General features: G+C 43.8%; 1 protein-coding gene across 2 annotated transcripts in view; it reads right to left on the bottom strand.

Annotated features, from left to right (window-relative positions):
• rab26 (RAB26, member RAS oncogene family) overlaps positions 1-2,290 on the bottom strand; it is a 471,946-nt gene extending 469,656 nt beyond the window's left edge. For both annotated transcript variants that reach the window (XM_084323367.1, XM_084323368.1), the window contains exon 1: positions 1,902-2,290. In XM_084323367.1, coding sequence (XP_084179493.1) covers positions 1,902-2,090 — 189 coding nt within the window. In that variant the 5' untranslated portion in view covers positions 2,091-2,290. The remainder of the gene's footprint in view (positions 1-1,901) is intronic.
• Positions 2,291-12,964: the final 10,674 nt, after the last annotated feature.

Here is a 12,964-nt window from a genome sequence, read left to right as displayed (position 1 = left end):
GCAGGACTGAGGAGTGCTTATGCGTAGTAACGATCTTCTACCACTGGGAGCTAGGTACGCCAGGTCTGACCTGTGCGTAGATGTACGCACGAAGTCAAGTTCAAATCGAAATTGATGAATCCCACTCTTTGCTTAGAAATGATCGTACGCACAGGGTAAGCACAGATCTGTGCGTAGAACACGTTGATGAATGAGGGCCCAGGTCTTCGTTTTCCAACTTATGTTTCTTCTCAATAATTCTTTATGGTTCCAGAATGCGCCCTTTGCAATTCCGGTTCTTCTCTTAATGTCCATGTTAGCTCTTCCACCTTCACTGATCCAGCTTCCAATGTACATGTACTCCTTCACTTGTTCAAGTTTTTCTCCATCCACCTGTATTTTACAAACAGTTCCTGGTGTTTTTTCAATGATCATTACTTTAGTTTTCTTTGTGTTTAGCGACATTCCATAGTTTTTGCATTCGACATTCAGCTTATTCATCATGTCCTGTAGATCTTCTTGACAGTTACAGACTATAGCAGTGTCATCCGCGTATCTTATATTGGTGATGTTCTCTTCGCCAAGTTTGACTCCTTTCCCTCCTCTCAGACCTTTTTTCATCAGTGATTCACTGTACATATTAAAGAGTACAGGGGACAAGATGCATCCTTGTCTTACACCCTTCTCCACCGGGAAGTCCTTTGATTTCTCCTTTCCTATTCTAACATTAGCCTTCTGCCTCCAGTATAAGTTGGCAATTATTCTTCGGTCAGAAACTGGATTACCCCCCCAATATACTATCCAAACCCCCCCACCCCCACCCCCTCCTAATAGACAGTCTCCTCCCCACCGCATGTATATATTCTCTCCCCGCCGTATGTATATTTCTCTCCCACCCCCACACCCCCTCCAAATGTACAGTCTCCTCCCCACCGTATGTATATACTGTATGTATATATATTGTCTTGCTCGAAAAAGAGATCTTTGATCTCAAGTGACTACCTGGTAAAATAAAGGTTAAATAATGTATATTTCTCTCCCACGCACCCACCCCCTCCCTCCTAATGTACAGTCCCCTCCCCATCATATGTATATACTCTGTCAGGATCTATGGGTAACAGTACTGTATATTTGAATATCGTATATGTCACAAATGTAACAGTACTAAATACCTGTATGTCATGTATGTCCCTCTGCCATGAATGTCATGTATGTTGTGTATGTCATAAATGTCACTATGAATTGAAAATGGGGGACCCTGATGTAAACAAGACAAACGTCTTTCTCTGGTCTGCATCCCCTTAACAATTGTGTGTATTGAGCCGTACTGTATTGTACCCATTCTGCAATCTGTTAAATAAAGTTTTTATTCATTCATTCATTCATTCATTCATTCATTCATTCATTCATTCTACACTGCGAACAAACACCCAGGGGAATGCTCCGTGTACACGCACACATTTTCTGTTTCAGAACTGAGAATACTATAGAATAAAGCTTATTTCAAATACACTACGGTTTGAGTTTGAGTCTGAGGATGATCTATCTATAAAGTTTCTGGCTTTATCTAGTGATCTGCTTGACTCCCGATTTCTCCTCCTCCACACAGCAGTGGTCCACTCCACACACGGACTCAGTGAAGTGACAGCGCCCCCTGTGGCGCAGACCGGAGCCGCTCGTGACCAGCAGTGACCACCACGCAGGTTCCTCTCGGCTCAATTGGCAAGTGGCAACCTGTGGAAAATAGGCGCACTGTGCAAAACGCACGCTCGGGGTAGTAATAATAGGGGTTTCTCATACTTTGGTCGTTCGTTTGAAGTAACATACAATGGTATCCTTGACAACTCTCAAAATAAAAAAATATAATAATAATAATAATAAAATAAAAATGCTGACCCGTGAGTCGGTTCTCGTCTTCTTACCTTGAAGGCGACGTCGTGGAACTCCCCGCTGTTGCTGATGGAGGGTCTGCTCGGATAGACCACCCCGTTGGACGGAGAGGCGGCGGGGGCGAGACCTTTACCACTCTTGTCTTTACCGTTACACGGGGGGGAGGACTTGGGGCTCTTAGAAGAACCCCCCTTCCCCTTGAGTGCCTTCTTCCTGGACATAGCCCTCTTTAATTAAAACTGAACTCCGAACAATTAAACGGACGAGTAAATGAAATAGCCGACGCGTTGACCCGTCACTGAACTCGATTACACGATATAAGTTCACCTGTTGTGCGTCAAAACCATGCCTGCGGGAAACTATTATGCGTAAATGGGCACCTCGGATACAGAGCGCACGAGTTCCCAGCTGTTGTCCTGCCTTCCCTGCCTCCTTGAGCCCAAACAACGCTCCAGTTCAACATGTAAACAGCCTGCTCTCTCTCTCTCTCTCTCTCTCTCTCTCTCTCTCTCTCTCTCTCTCTCTCTCTCTCTCTCTCTCTCTCTCTCTCTCTCTCTCTCTCTCTCTCTCTCTCTCTCTCTCTCTCTCTCTCTCTCTCTCTCTCTCTCTCTCTCTCTCTCTCTCTCTCTCTCTCTCTCTCTCTCTCTCTCTCTCTCTCTCTCTCTCTCTCTCTCTCTCTCTCTCTCTTTCTCTCTGCACACGTCAAGGTGCACGCGCTCCTCGATGTTGTATTGTGGTTGAGGCGCGCACCTTGGGAGAGCGTTGTGCGCCATTGAGCGGTGCGCTTAAAGGCACAGTGCCGTCAAAATGATGACTTATTTTATGCATAGAAACTTTATTTAACAGATTGCAGAATGGGTACAATACAGTACGGCTCAATACATACAATTGTTAAGGGGATGCAGACCAGAGAAAGACGTTTGTCTTGTTTACATCAGGGTCCCCCATTTTCAATTCATAGTGAAGCGACGCGCTCTCTATGGCTATACGTTCACACTGCGAGCTTAGTGCTCAATTCTGATTCATTGCACAGATCTGATCTTTTTTGTTTGGCTGTTAACATTATTTATATTGTTTATGTTGCACACACACGGTTGTCTCCACTTTTGAATGTCTGCCGTCTGCTTTCAATGCCATTCAGTCTAACCTGCTTCGTCTTAGACTGGTGTTGAACGCAGACAAAACCAAGGTTGTGTTCTTTTTGAACAAAAATAAGGTCCCAGCAGTTCTTCCTGGCATTTCATCGGACCAAGGGACTTCTATCGAAGTTGTGTCCACCTATACATTTTAGGCCTTTGAATTGATGACAACCTTTTTAGTTAAAATTATACTTATTTTTTAGAAATAAGTCGTGTTTTTCTTTTAATGCCCGGAAACGTCTTGTTGCTGCCACCTTCTTGCCTGTTTTAGATTACGGTGATGTTCTGTACAAGGATGCATCTGCACTCTCTTCACTTGTTAGCCGCCATCTACCATGGGGCGTTGAGATTCATTACTGGTTGTAAGACCCTCATACGCATCATTGTACCCTCTACTCACTATAGGTTGGACATATCTACACTTGCGTAGGACACTGGTACTGCTTCATCTCTAAATCTCTCCTCGGTCTGTTCCCCTCTTACCTATCGTCATGGTGCAGAAACAGAGTCGTTTTGGCCTGCGGTCACAGGATCTTTTAACTCTCTCTGTACCATTTGCCCGCACAGACCCTGGGAAAACAGCCTTTTCCTATATTCTGCACCATCTACATGGAAAAGGAACTGAGGCTCCCGAACCGAATTCCCATTGGGGATTTTAAACGTTGTATATTGAGAGGGCATCCATGGGGGCCTGTTCTTGTTCTTGCTCTTAATTTTATTTATCTAGATTTTAGCCTATCTTAGATTTTTTTTGAGGTACTTGTCTTGTATTTGTCTGGAACTTGTCTTGTGTATTTGTTGTGTTTGTTTGGTGGATCAGGTCGGCGAGGTCGCTCTTGTAACTGAGACTGTGTCTCAATGAGATTTTTACCTGTATAACTAAAGGTTTGAAATTCAATTAAAATATATCTCTTTTTTAAATGTGGCCAATATCAGATAGTCATATTCCTGAATTGACCTGCATGAGCAAATTAACAATAAAGAACATAGCATAATGATTGACAAATGTCAATTTAGAGTGACGTAAAAGTCGCATTGCAAAAGGTCAGACCTGTATCTGACTTAATTAGGACCCAATCAGAATTGAAAATATCAGATTTCATGTGATTTGTGATGTTCACACTGTTCAGACCTGAGTCACATACTGTATGAGCAAAGAAATCAGATTTGGGCCACTTTCATCTGCAGTGTGAACATAGCCATCTCTCTCTCTCTCTCTCTCTCTCTCTCTCTCTCTCTCTCTCTCTCTCTCTCTCTCTCTCTCTCTCTCTCTCTCTCTCACTCTCACTCACTCACTCACACTCACACACTGTGAGTACATCCCATTGACATTCATTCCCTAACCTAATCCTAAAATAGCCCCTAAAATATTCCTGTGTTCATCACTTGTGCATGGGGATATTTGGTCCCCACAGGGATAGCAAAACAAGGACTCGTCACACACACACACACGCACGCACACACAACCTCTCGACTGTAGTGTAGCCTGTACCCAATCAGAGAGCTCAACATATTGTGTAACTCTTTATGAGTGAACACGTCGTCTTTTCAGTACAGCAGAACAATGCGCTCACTTTATTTATTCATGGTGACTAATATCAATGATTTTACATAACCATAAAAATCTGTGACCTGTGCATGTTAACCAGTGACTGACTCACACAGAGAACAACAGTACCCCCCCCCCACCTTCCTTATAGTCCTGTCCATATCTACTGTATATACCAGTCATGGATTCGAGATGGACTTCTAGGAAAGCATCATTAGCCAACAGAGTATATGGAAGATACACAGAGACAGACTTAAAGGAACACACCAACATTATGGGAAACATATGCTTACAGTGTCAGATGAAAAGATAGACTTCCCCTCTGTGCGTTCAGTATGAAGCTATCCGGCTGCAAGCTAGCCTAGCTTAGCACAAACAAAACGACCAGAAACACCTCTCCCAGAGTTTTAAGCTAGGCTAATGGTCCCTATCAGCTTCCATTAATTTGTGCTAAGCTAGGCTAGCTTGCAGCCGGATAGCTTTCTACTGAATGCACAGAGAGGAAATTGGTATCTATCTTCTTGTCTGACTCTGGAGAAGAGTCATTTCCCATAATGTTGTTCCTTTAATTATATAATGTAGGTACAGCAGAAAGGTATGATTCACTGTATGAAGCGAGAAGATGCCACGCACTTCTGTTTACTAGACACTATAGATGTTTAACTCTCAGTAGACTGAGGGAGCGTGGCCTTCTGTTCACTATACACTATAGATGTTTAACTCTCAGTAGACTGAGGGAGCGTGGCCTTCTGTTCACTATACACTATAGATGTTTAACTCTCAGTAGACTGAGGGAGCGTGGCCTTCTGTTCACTATACACTATAGATGTTTAACTCTCAGTAGGCTGAGGGAGCGTGGCCTTCTGTTCACTAGATACTATAGATGTTTAACTCTCAGTAGACTGAGGGAGCGTGGCCTTCTGTTCACTATACACTATAGATGTTTAACTCTCAGTAGACTGAGGGAGCGTGGCCTTCTGTTCACTATACACTATAGATGTTTAACTCTCAGTAGACTGAGGGAGCGTGGCCTTCTGTTCACTATACACTATAGATGTTTAACTCTCAGTAGACTGAGGGAGCGTGGCCTTCTGTTCACTATACACTATAGATGTTTAACTCTCAGTAGACTGAGGGAGCGTGGCCTTCTGTTCACTATACACTATAGATGTTTAACTCTCAGTAGACTGAGGGAGCGTGGCCTTCTGTTCACTATACACTATAGATGTTTAACTCTCAGTAGGCTGAGGGAGCGTGGCCTTCTGTTCACTACACACTATAGATGTTTAACTCTCAGTAGGCTGAGGGGGCGTGGCCTTCTGTTCACTAGACACTATAGATGTTTAACTCTCAGTAGGCTGAGGGAGCGTGGCCTTCTGTTCACTAGATACTATAGATCAGGGGTTCTCAAACTTTTTTATACCACAACCCCATTTTATTTAGGAATCTTTTTTGGCTACCCCACCAACGTTATTTAAATGTGGAAATAAGGAATAGCAAAATAAAAGCACACATTGTTGAACTTGATCATGCATATTTATTAGAAAATGAAATTACAGCACTATGTTATCAATGAAATTAATTCATATTATCAACAAAAGCAACGGAATTGTTTCTGTATACACATTTATAAAACAAGGCATATTTAGCCAAAATATGTTGCCAGAACATGAAAAGAAAATGCAGTCACATACGCTTTGGCAGAGATCCGCTTCTACTCTGAAAATCTGGCCTCACAGATGTATGTTGATGAGAAGGGGACACACTTTCTCAGCGCAGCATTACACAACACTGGGTACTCGTTCCGGACTGATATCCAGAACTTTGCGAGGGCCTGTCCAGTGAACTTGACTTTCAGTAGCTCGTCACACAAAAGACGAATTACCACCCGAATTAAATGATTAACCTGGAGTGTCACTAACGGAGTTTTGTAATCCAGCTCATTATCAGCACATTTCTCTGCCAATGGGTTGTTTTTGTCTGCAAGGAAAATCTGCACTTCTTCTCTGAGTTAAAAAAAAAGGCGATTTAATATTCTGTCTCGAGATAGCCACCTCACTTCAGTGTGGTATAGCAGCTGGTTATGTGCAGAGCCCATTTCGTCGCGACCAACCGGCACCGCTTCTGACAACAAACCTATCCATTGCGAGTCCAGGTTACACACAAAAGACCAGACCCCCGGGCCCCTCCCGCGATTATACATGCGCAGGATCTAGTGAGATGTGTATTGGAATACTGTGTGTCGGCCTCCGTTGATGAAGGGGCGAGACATGGCAAATACACACAGCTACCGGGTGGAAAAGTCGATCGGAGCTTTATCATTTTTTTGCCAATGCCCGACCCCACTGTCACCTACCCGCAACCCCACTTTGGGTCGCGACCCGTAGTTTGATAACTGCTGCATTATTTAACTCAGTAGGCTGAGGGGGCGTGGTCTTCTGTTCACTAGACACTATATAGATGATTAACTCTCAGTAGGCTGAAGGGGCGTGGTCTTCTGTTTACTAGACACTATATAGATGATTAACTCTCAGTAAGCTGAAGGGGCGTGGCCTTCTGTTTACTAGACACTATATAGATCATTAACCCATTCTCTGCCGGAGCTTATATCCATCGCTGTTTGATCTCTGCCAGCGCTATTTGTCTATGGAGATGTTCACCTTCTTTGCAGGGCTATAACTTTTTAAATTGTATTGCTAAATTGACATTACTATGGCCCATTCAACATCAATTATCTATCGTTCAGGATGTAGGAACGTTTTACTTTTTCATTCACACATTCATACAAAAATACCGTCTAGAGCAGTGGTTCTCAACTGGTCTAGCCTCGGGACCCAACATTTTCCTTAGTCATTAAGTCGCGACCCAAAATCTTTAACCACTATGATTTATGTAAAAAAAATTATATTTGCAGTAATACGCAATCTTTCAAAACATGAAATAAACACAAAAAAGTGCAACTATTGCTAAAAACCCAATGAAATAAAATAATAATAAATAATATATGCTTCTTAGCAGATTTCTTAGCTTAACATAACAGACCTAAGTTTGGGGGAACTAATGGGATAACTGGGGTTGCAACAAAAGTGCAACTAGGGCTAAAAACCCAATGAAATTAAATAATAATAATAAATAATTATGCTTCTTAGCAGACTTCTTAGCTTAACATAACAGACCTAAGTTTGGGGGAACTAATGGGATAACTGGGATTGCAAGAAAAGTGCAACTAGGGCTAAAAACCCAATGAAATAAAATAATAATATGCTTCTTAGCAGATTTCTTAGCTTAACATAACAGACCTACGTTTGGGGGAACTAATGGGATAACTGGAGTTGCAACAAAAGTGCAACTAAGGGCTAAAAACACAATGAAATAAAATAATAATAATAATAAATAATATATCCTTCTTAGCAGACTTCTTAGCTTAACATCCCAGGGAACTAATGGGATAACTGGGGATGTTGTTTGCTCCTGACAACAGTCTCAAAGTCTGGGGTGATGGTAGACAAAGCAACTCTGAGGTCATGCTCAATGTCCAATCTGTTCCTCCGCTTTGTCTTCAGCTGGACCAGAGCTGAGAAGCCACTTTCATAAAGTTAGGTAGTAAAAAAAAAAAAATGAAAAAAAAAAGTAATAATTTTTTTTTTTTACACACATCCGCGACCCACTCAAAATGGCCCCGCGACCCACTTTTGGGTCGCGACCCACCAGTTGAGAAACACTGGTCTAGAGTATAAATATGTTTTTATCGTTTTCTGCAGTATTTCCTAGAACTTGAGATATAGACATAAATGCATATATTAGATTATCAAATGCCGTTTGACACCGATGAACGTTATATTAAAAATGTCAACTGTACATGGTCCTAAACGTTATGACTTATCATCTGCGGGTGAACGGAGGGGGGGGGGGGGTCGTTTATAATTCCGTGGCCGACGTTAAATCATTTATGTAGTATGGGTGATATATTAAGTAACGTCAGCCTCCTCTTACCGTTGGGCGATCACACTGGCGCAAACAGATCCCAGTTATGTGATGTTGATCGAGGTGATCCAGTTCCGGTTTGTATTATACTAATATACGTCCAAATCATGTTGTTTATTGAGTTATGGCAACGGATCAATATCCACAGTGTCTGGATTGAGTCCCGGGAGCGATAACGAGTGGCCGGACGGAATAGGGGACGGACCAAGCACTTCCGGCCACTTCCGGTTTGGCAACTCGTCGATCGGCCACGAGGTGGCGGTATTGAAGCGTTGCAGAGTTGAGCGGAGTCCTACAGCACCAGCCAAGACTCCGTGGGTGAAATGCGAATACCATGACGAAAATATGAAATATTGATCTCAAAGACGCATGGCGGAGAATGACGTGTTAACACGTCATCGGCGGAGAACGGGTTAACTCTCAGTAGACTGAGGGGGCGTGGCCTTCTGTTCACTAGACACATTGGGTCACAGGACCAGCTTGTTGCAAATCCAGAACAGAGTGGTAGCCAATCAGAGTATATTATGTAATATGTTCATTAAGGAAGCAGATTGGATATCTGCAATGGCTTGATTTAGTCGATATCCAGGGGATAGAGATCAAAGGGCTTTAGTCATCATTTTCACAACAACAGCAACAACAACAGTTTTAGGCTCAAAGTCACGTAAAACTGCAAAGTAAGACGTTTGTACTTTAGAGGACTTCACAAGTATGGATTTGAGGAACAAAAACGGCGGGTGATTTTTTAGGTGCTTTGAAGACGACAAAACAATCAAAAGCACCCCGTGCTGTGAAAGAGGTGCATTGTGGGAAACAGGTGGGCCACGCTCCATGGTGAACACTGTCTTTCACTGCCCCGTCGACCGAACACATACACTCACTCACTCAACTGTTCACCGCATCTCTGTGATCACAGAAGGCACACAATATGACACGAATCACACTCTACAGCCGGCCGGGCATATGGTAAACATTCTGGGGACGGGAGGCCCATCTGTTCCAAGTCACAGCGGATGCGATACTGTATGAAACCACGCCGCTAGGCCGACAAAGATGAAACACAAGCATGGGTTGCGGTGTTTGTCTTGCGTACCGCGTAATGTTAAGTGTTATACTCTCACCGAACACCGTAGATACCATTCAGTTCAGTTCAGTTCAGAGTTTTTATTTGCCACATGGAATAATACAATCATAGTTTCTTCATTAAAAAAAATAAAAAATCATAAATAGTCATTCCATGGACAAAAGGAGCAGGAAGAAGAATAAATCTTATAGTTACCTGCCCATATAAGAGAATAGAATAGAATATAATTTTATGGGTGGTGAACCAAAGAAAATCACAAAAATAACTAAACGGAGTCGTCGGCACTCAGATAAAACCAGCATCCACAAGGCAAGAAAATTATAAATATAGTTTCAAAAATATATTTAAATAAAGAAAAAGAAAAAAGTTAACTGATGTAAATGAGACTGATGTAGTAGAGATGTGATCGACTGTGTGGTGGCATTGAACTCTGACGTAGACAGATCTTCATGATCAATATAGGTTTAAGAGGGGAGTACAAAGTACATGTAGATTAAATGAGCTTGTCAAGTCATCTTTATTTCTATAGCACATTTACAAATGACTAAAGCCAGACCAAAGTGCTTTACAGGTACAGTACATGATAAAAAACACATACACTACAGTAATAAGTAAAAATACACAAAAATTACAGAAAAGGTACTGTTCAATTAAGAGAAAAAAACAAGAACAAGGTGCAATATAAAAGAGTCAGGACATTTGATGAAAAGTCCAGAGTAGCAGCAAAAGTGGCAGGCTAACTCTGGTCAAAGGCCGGGAAAAGAGGTGCGTGCTAACTAAGAGGAGCTCTCATGTTTAAATATTTTATCAATGGAGTTAGCCTTTCAGATATGTGTTATTTTTTGGAAATGTGTTAGGCCTATACATCTTAAATGTTGAATATAATTGTTTTTATTTCAATTTGTATTACGAATTGTATTCTGCATTTGTATTCTGTTATTGTATTATTTTCTTTGTGAGGACCCCAGGAAGACTAGCGGCCATTCATTTGACAGCTAACAGGGATCCTAATAAAACAAACAAATACGAATGTAATACTTGTATTAACACAGAGCAGCAGTGTTACAAAGGGTCAGATTAAACCGAATATATATATTTATTGCCTGAGATCCCATGTATAATATTTGTATATCGTTTGATATCCCCTGTATATTCCTTGTACAATATATACGGAATATCCCTTTACCTGGTAGCAGGACAGACCATAATATTCGTTCTCCTATTGGAAGCGATCCCCCGGCGCCACTGCCTTACCCCCTCGAGCTGACTTCAAAGGTACCGACGAGATATGTCTGTACATGCCCAGCTTCTGCCCACTAATACGGCTACCGAAAGCAGAATGGCACTATTTGTCCACGGTACATATAAATACGGCGCGGCGAATACAGAACCTCCCTTGCAGTTCCCCTTTCAGTTCGCCTTCAGTTCAGTCTGGTTCAGTTACCCAAGCAACGTCTCACCCACTACGCAACGTGGGCAGAGCAGGGCTCGCATTGCCCCAAGATAGAGTCTCGTGTTATCCTAATACGTCTGTTTGTCGTATCGTTCGCTATTTATTAGTAAGCCTTCATTACGAGTCAAAGACCACGTGGAGTGAGTGATTGTGCGTCTACATAGAGCACTTATTGCCCGTGCTAATAGTATAGTAACGTCAAGGTCAACCGTGCACTACCGCACCGGAGGATATCTACACCGGACCAGCACCACGGAGGATTTACACCCCGCCATCAGTGCCACTTTCCGGCAAGGACTATTATTCTTCATTCTTCACCAAGCCGCTGGAAGCAGAGAACCGTCTACACCCACTGCTGTGGGATCCACGTGCCTGTGGGGACATCACTCAAGCCCGTTTCTGTCGTACCAGAGACTCCACGGCTCTCACCTACACGGCGCGCATCCTGGGACCAGGCTGCTTCTCCCCGCTGCTCCAGGGGTGACATCGCCTCCGTGAACCATTGACTTGCCTAGAGCTTTGCCTCCTTCTGCTGGCTTACAACCGGTAGTACCCCCTATCCCAGAATAACCATAGAGATAATTCTTAATATTCACTATTGATTTGCCTGCACATTCTATTTGCCTTATAAGCGCATCCCAAGTGACCAAAGTACTGTAACCTAATATCCCTTTTATGTAATAAATATTGTAAACTAGTATTTTGTGTGGAAAACCGTGTTATTGTGGGAGTGTTCTAATCTAATATACTTATGTACAGTATTGGCCAGTAGTACATAGACGGTAGTGATTTAATGATATCAGTACTTGATTAATACAGTCAGGGAATTGTACCCCTCAGTTACAATTGGTCCTTCGATAGCCGGAGAATAATTAGCGTAATATTAATATAATATTAATATTGACATGGCCGATGACGAACACTCCACAAACGGTTCTCCTAAGCTAGATCGCCCGCAGCGCAGACGGCAGCCACCTCCCTATCTAGAGGCATACTCTGTCAGTCCAATACCTAGCTTTAAAGGGAAGTTAAACGCGGAAAAAGTAGAAAGTAAAATTATGTCCGACCCTAACAACCAGGTTACCCCGACCACAGAGGCCCTACTGGGTGCTAATGTAACTGACCAAGCTCACGGTGGGGACCAGGAGGGAACTGACACGACTTTACCCCCAGACAATACCGAAGAAATAGCCCCCGATCAGCTCCGGGAGGAAGACAACCCTAAAGAGACGCGCACCCAGGAGACGGATCTCCTCGGTACGCAACAGGAGAACGGATCTCCAACAAGTACTGCCGGGAGCCGATCGCCCCGAACGGCGTCTTCCCCCAGCGAGGCGGACAAGATGCTGGCGCAGGCACTCATCGCCACCCTGGCAGCCTCCACCGAACGCGATCGACTTCAAGCGCAACAGACGTGCGAGCGCGAACATTACGCAGGTGAGCGAGAGCGCTTCCAGGCGCAACAAAGGAGCGAGGACGACCGAATAAGACTGGAGACCAGACGCCTCCAGACAGAAGAGAACATCGAGAGAAGCCGCGCCGACGTCGCAAATGCACAGCTCCACGCCGCCCATGCCAGCGCCAATGCGCAGCGCGACGCCGCCAATGCCCAGCGCGAAGCAGCGCGCGACGCAGCCCATGCCCGGCGCGAGGCAGAGCGCGACCGGCTGCAGGCGGAGCTGATGGACAAACTGGTTGCCATGGCGACACCCCCTCACTCCGCACGGAGCTCCCAGAGATCGTCGAGACATGGGTCTAGGACACATTCCCCTACCCGACGAAGTGACCCGGGACCCCGCCTACAGGAGGATCCTGTCCACGTCTCCGAACCCCCTCCCCAGCCGGTCCATACGAGACCCAGCAACCGGGTAACGGAACCGGACCAC

The sequence above is a fragment of the Notolepis coatsorum genome (assembly GCF_963971535.1).
Source record: "Notolepis coatsorum genome assembly, chromosome: 10".
NCBI classification, from domain to species: Eukaryota; Metazoa; Chordata; class Actinopteri; order Aulopiformes; family Paralepididae; genus Notolepis; species Notolepis coatsorum.
This window is presented reverse-complemented; position numbering and strand designations above follow the sequence as displayed.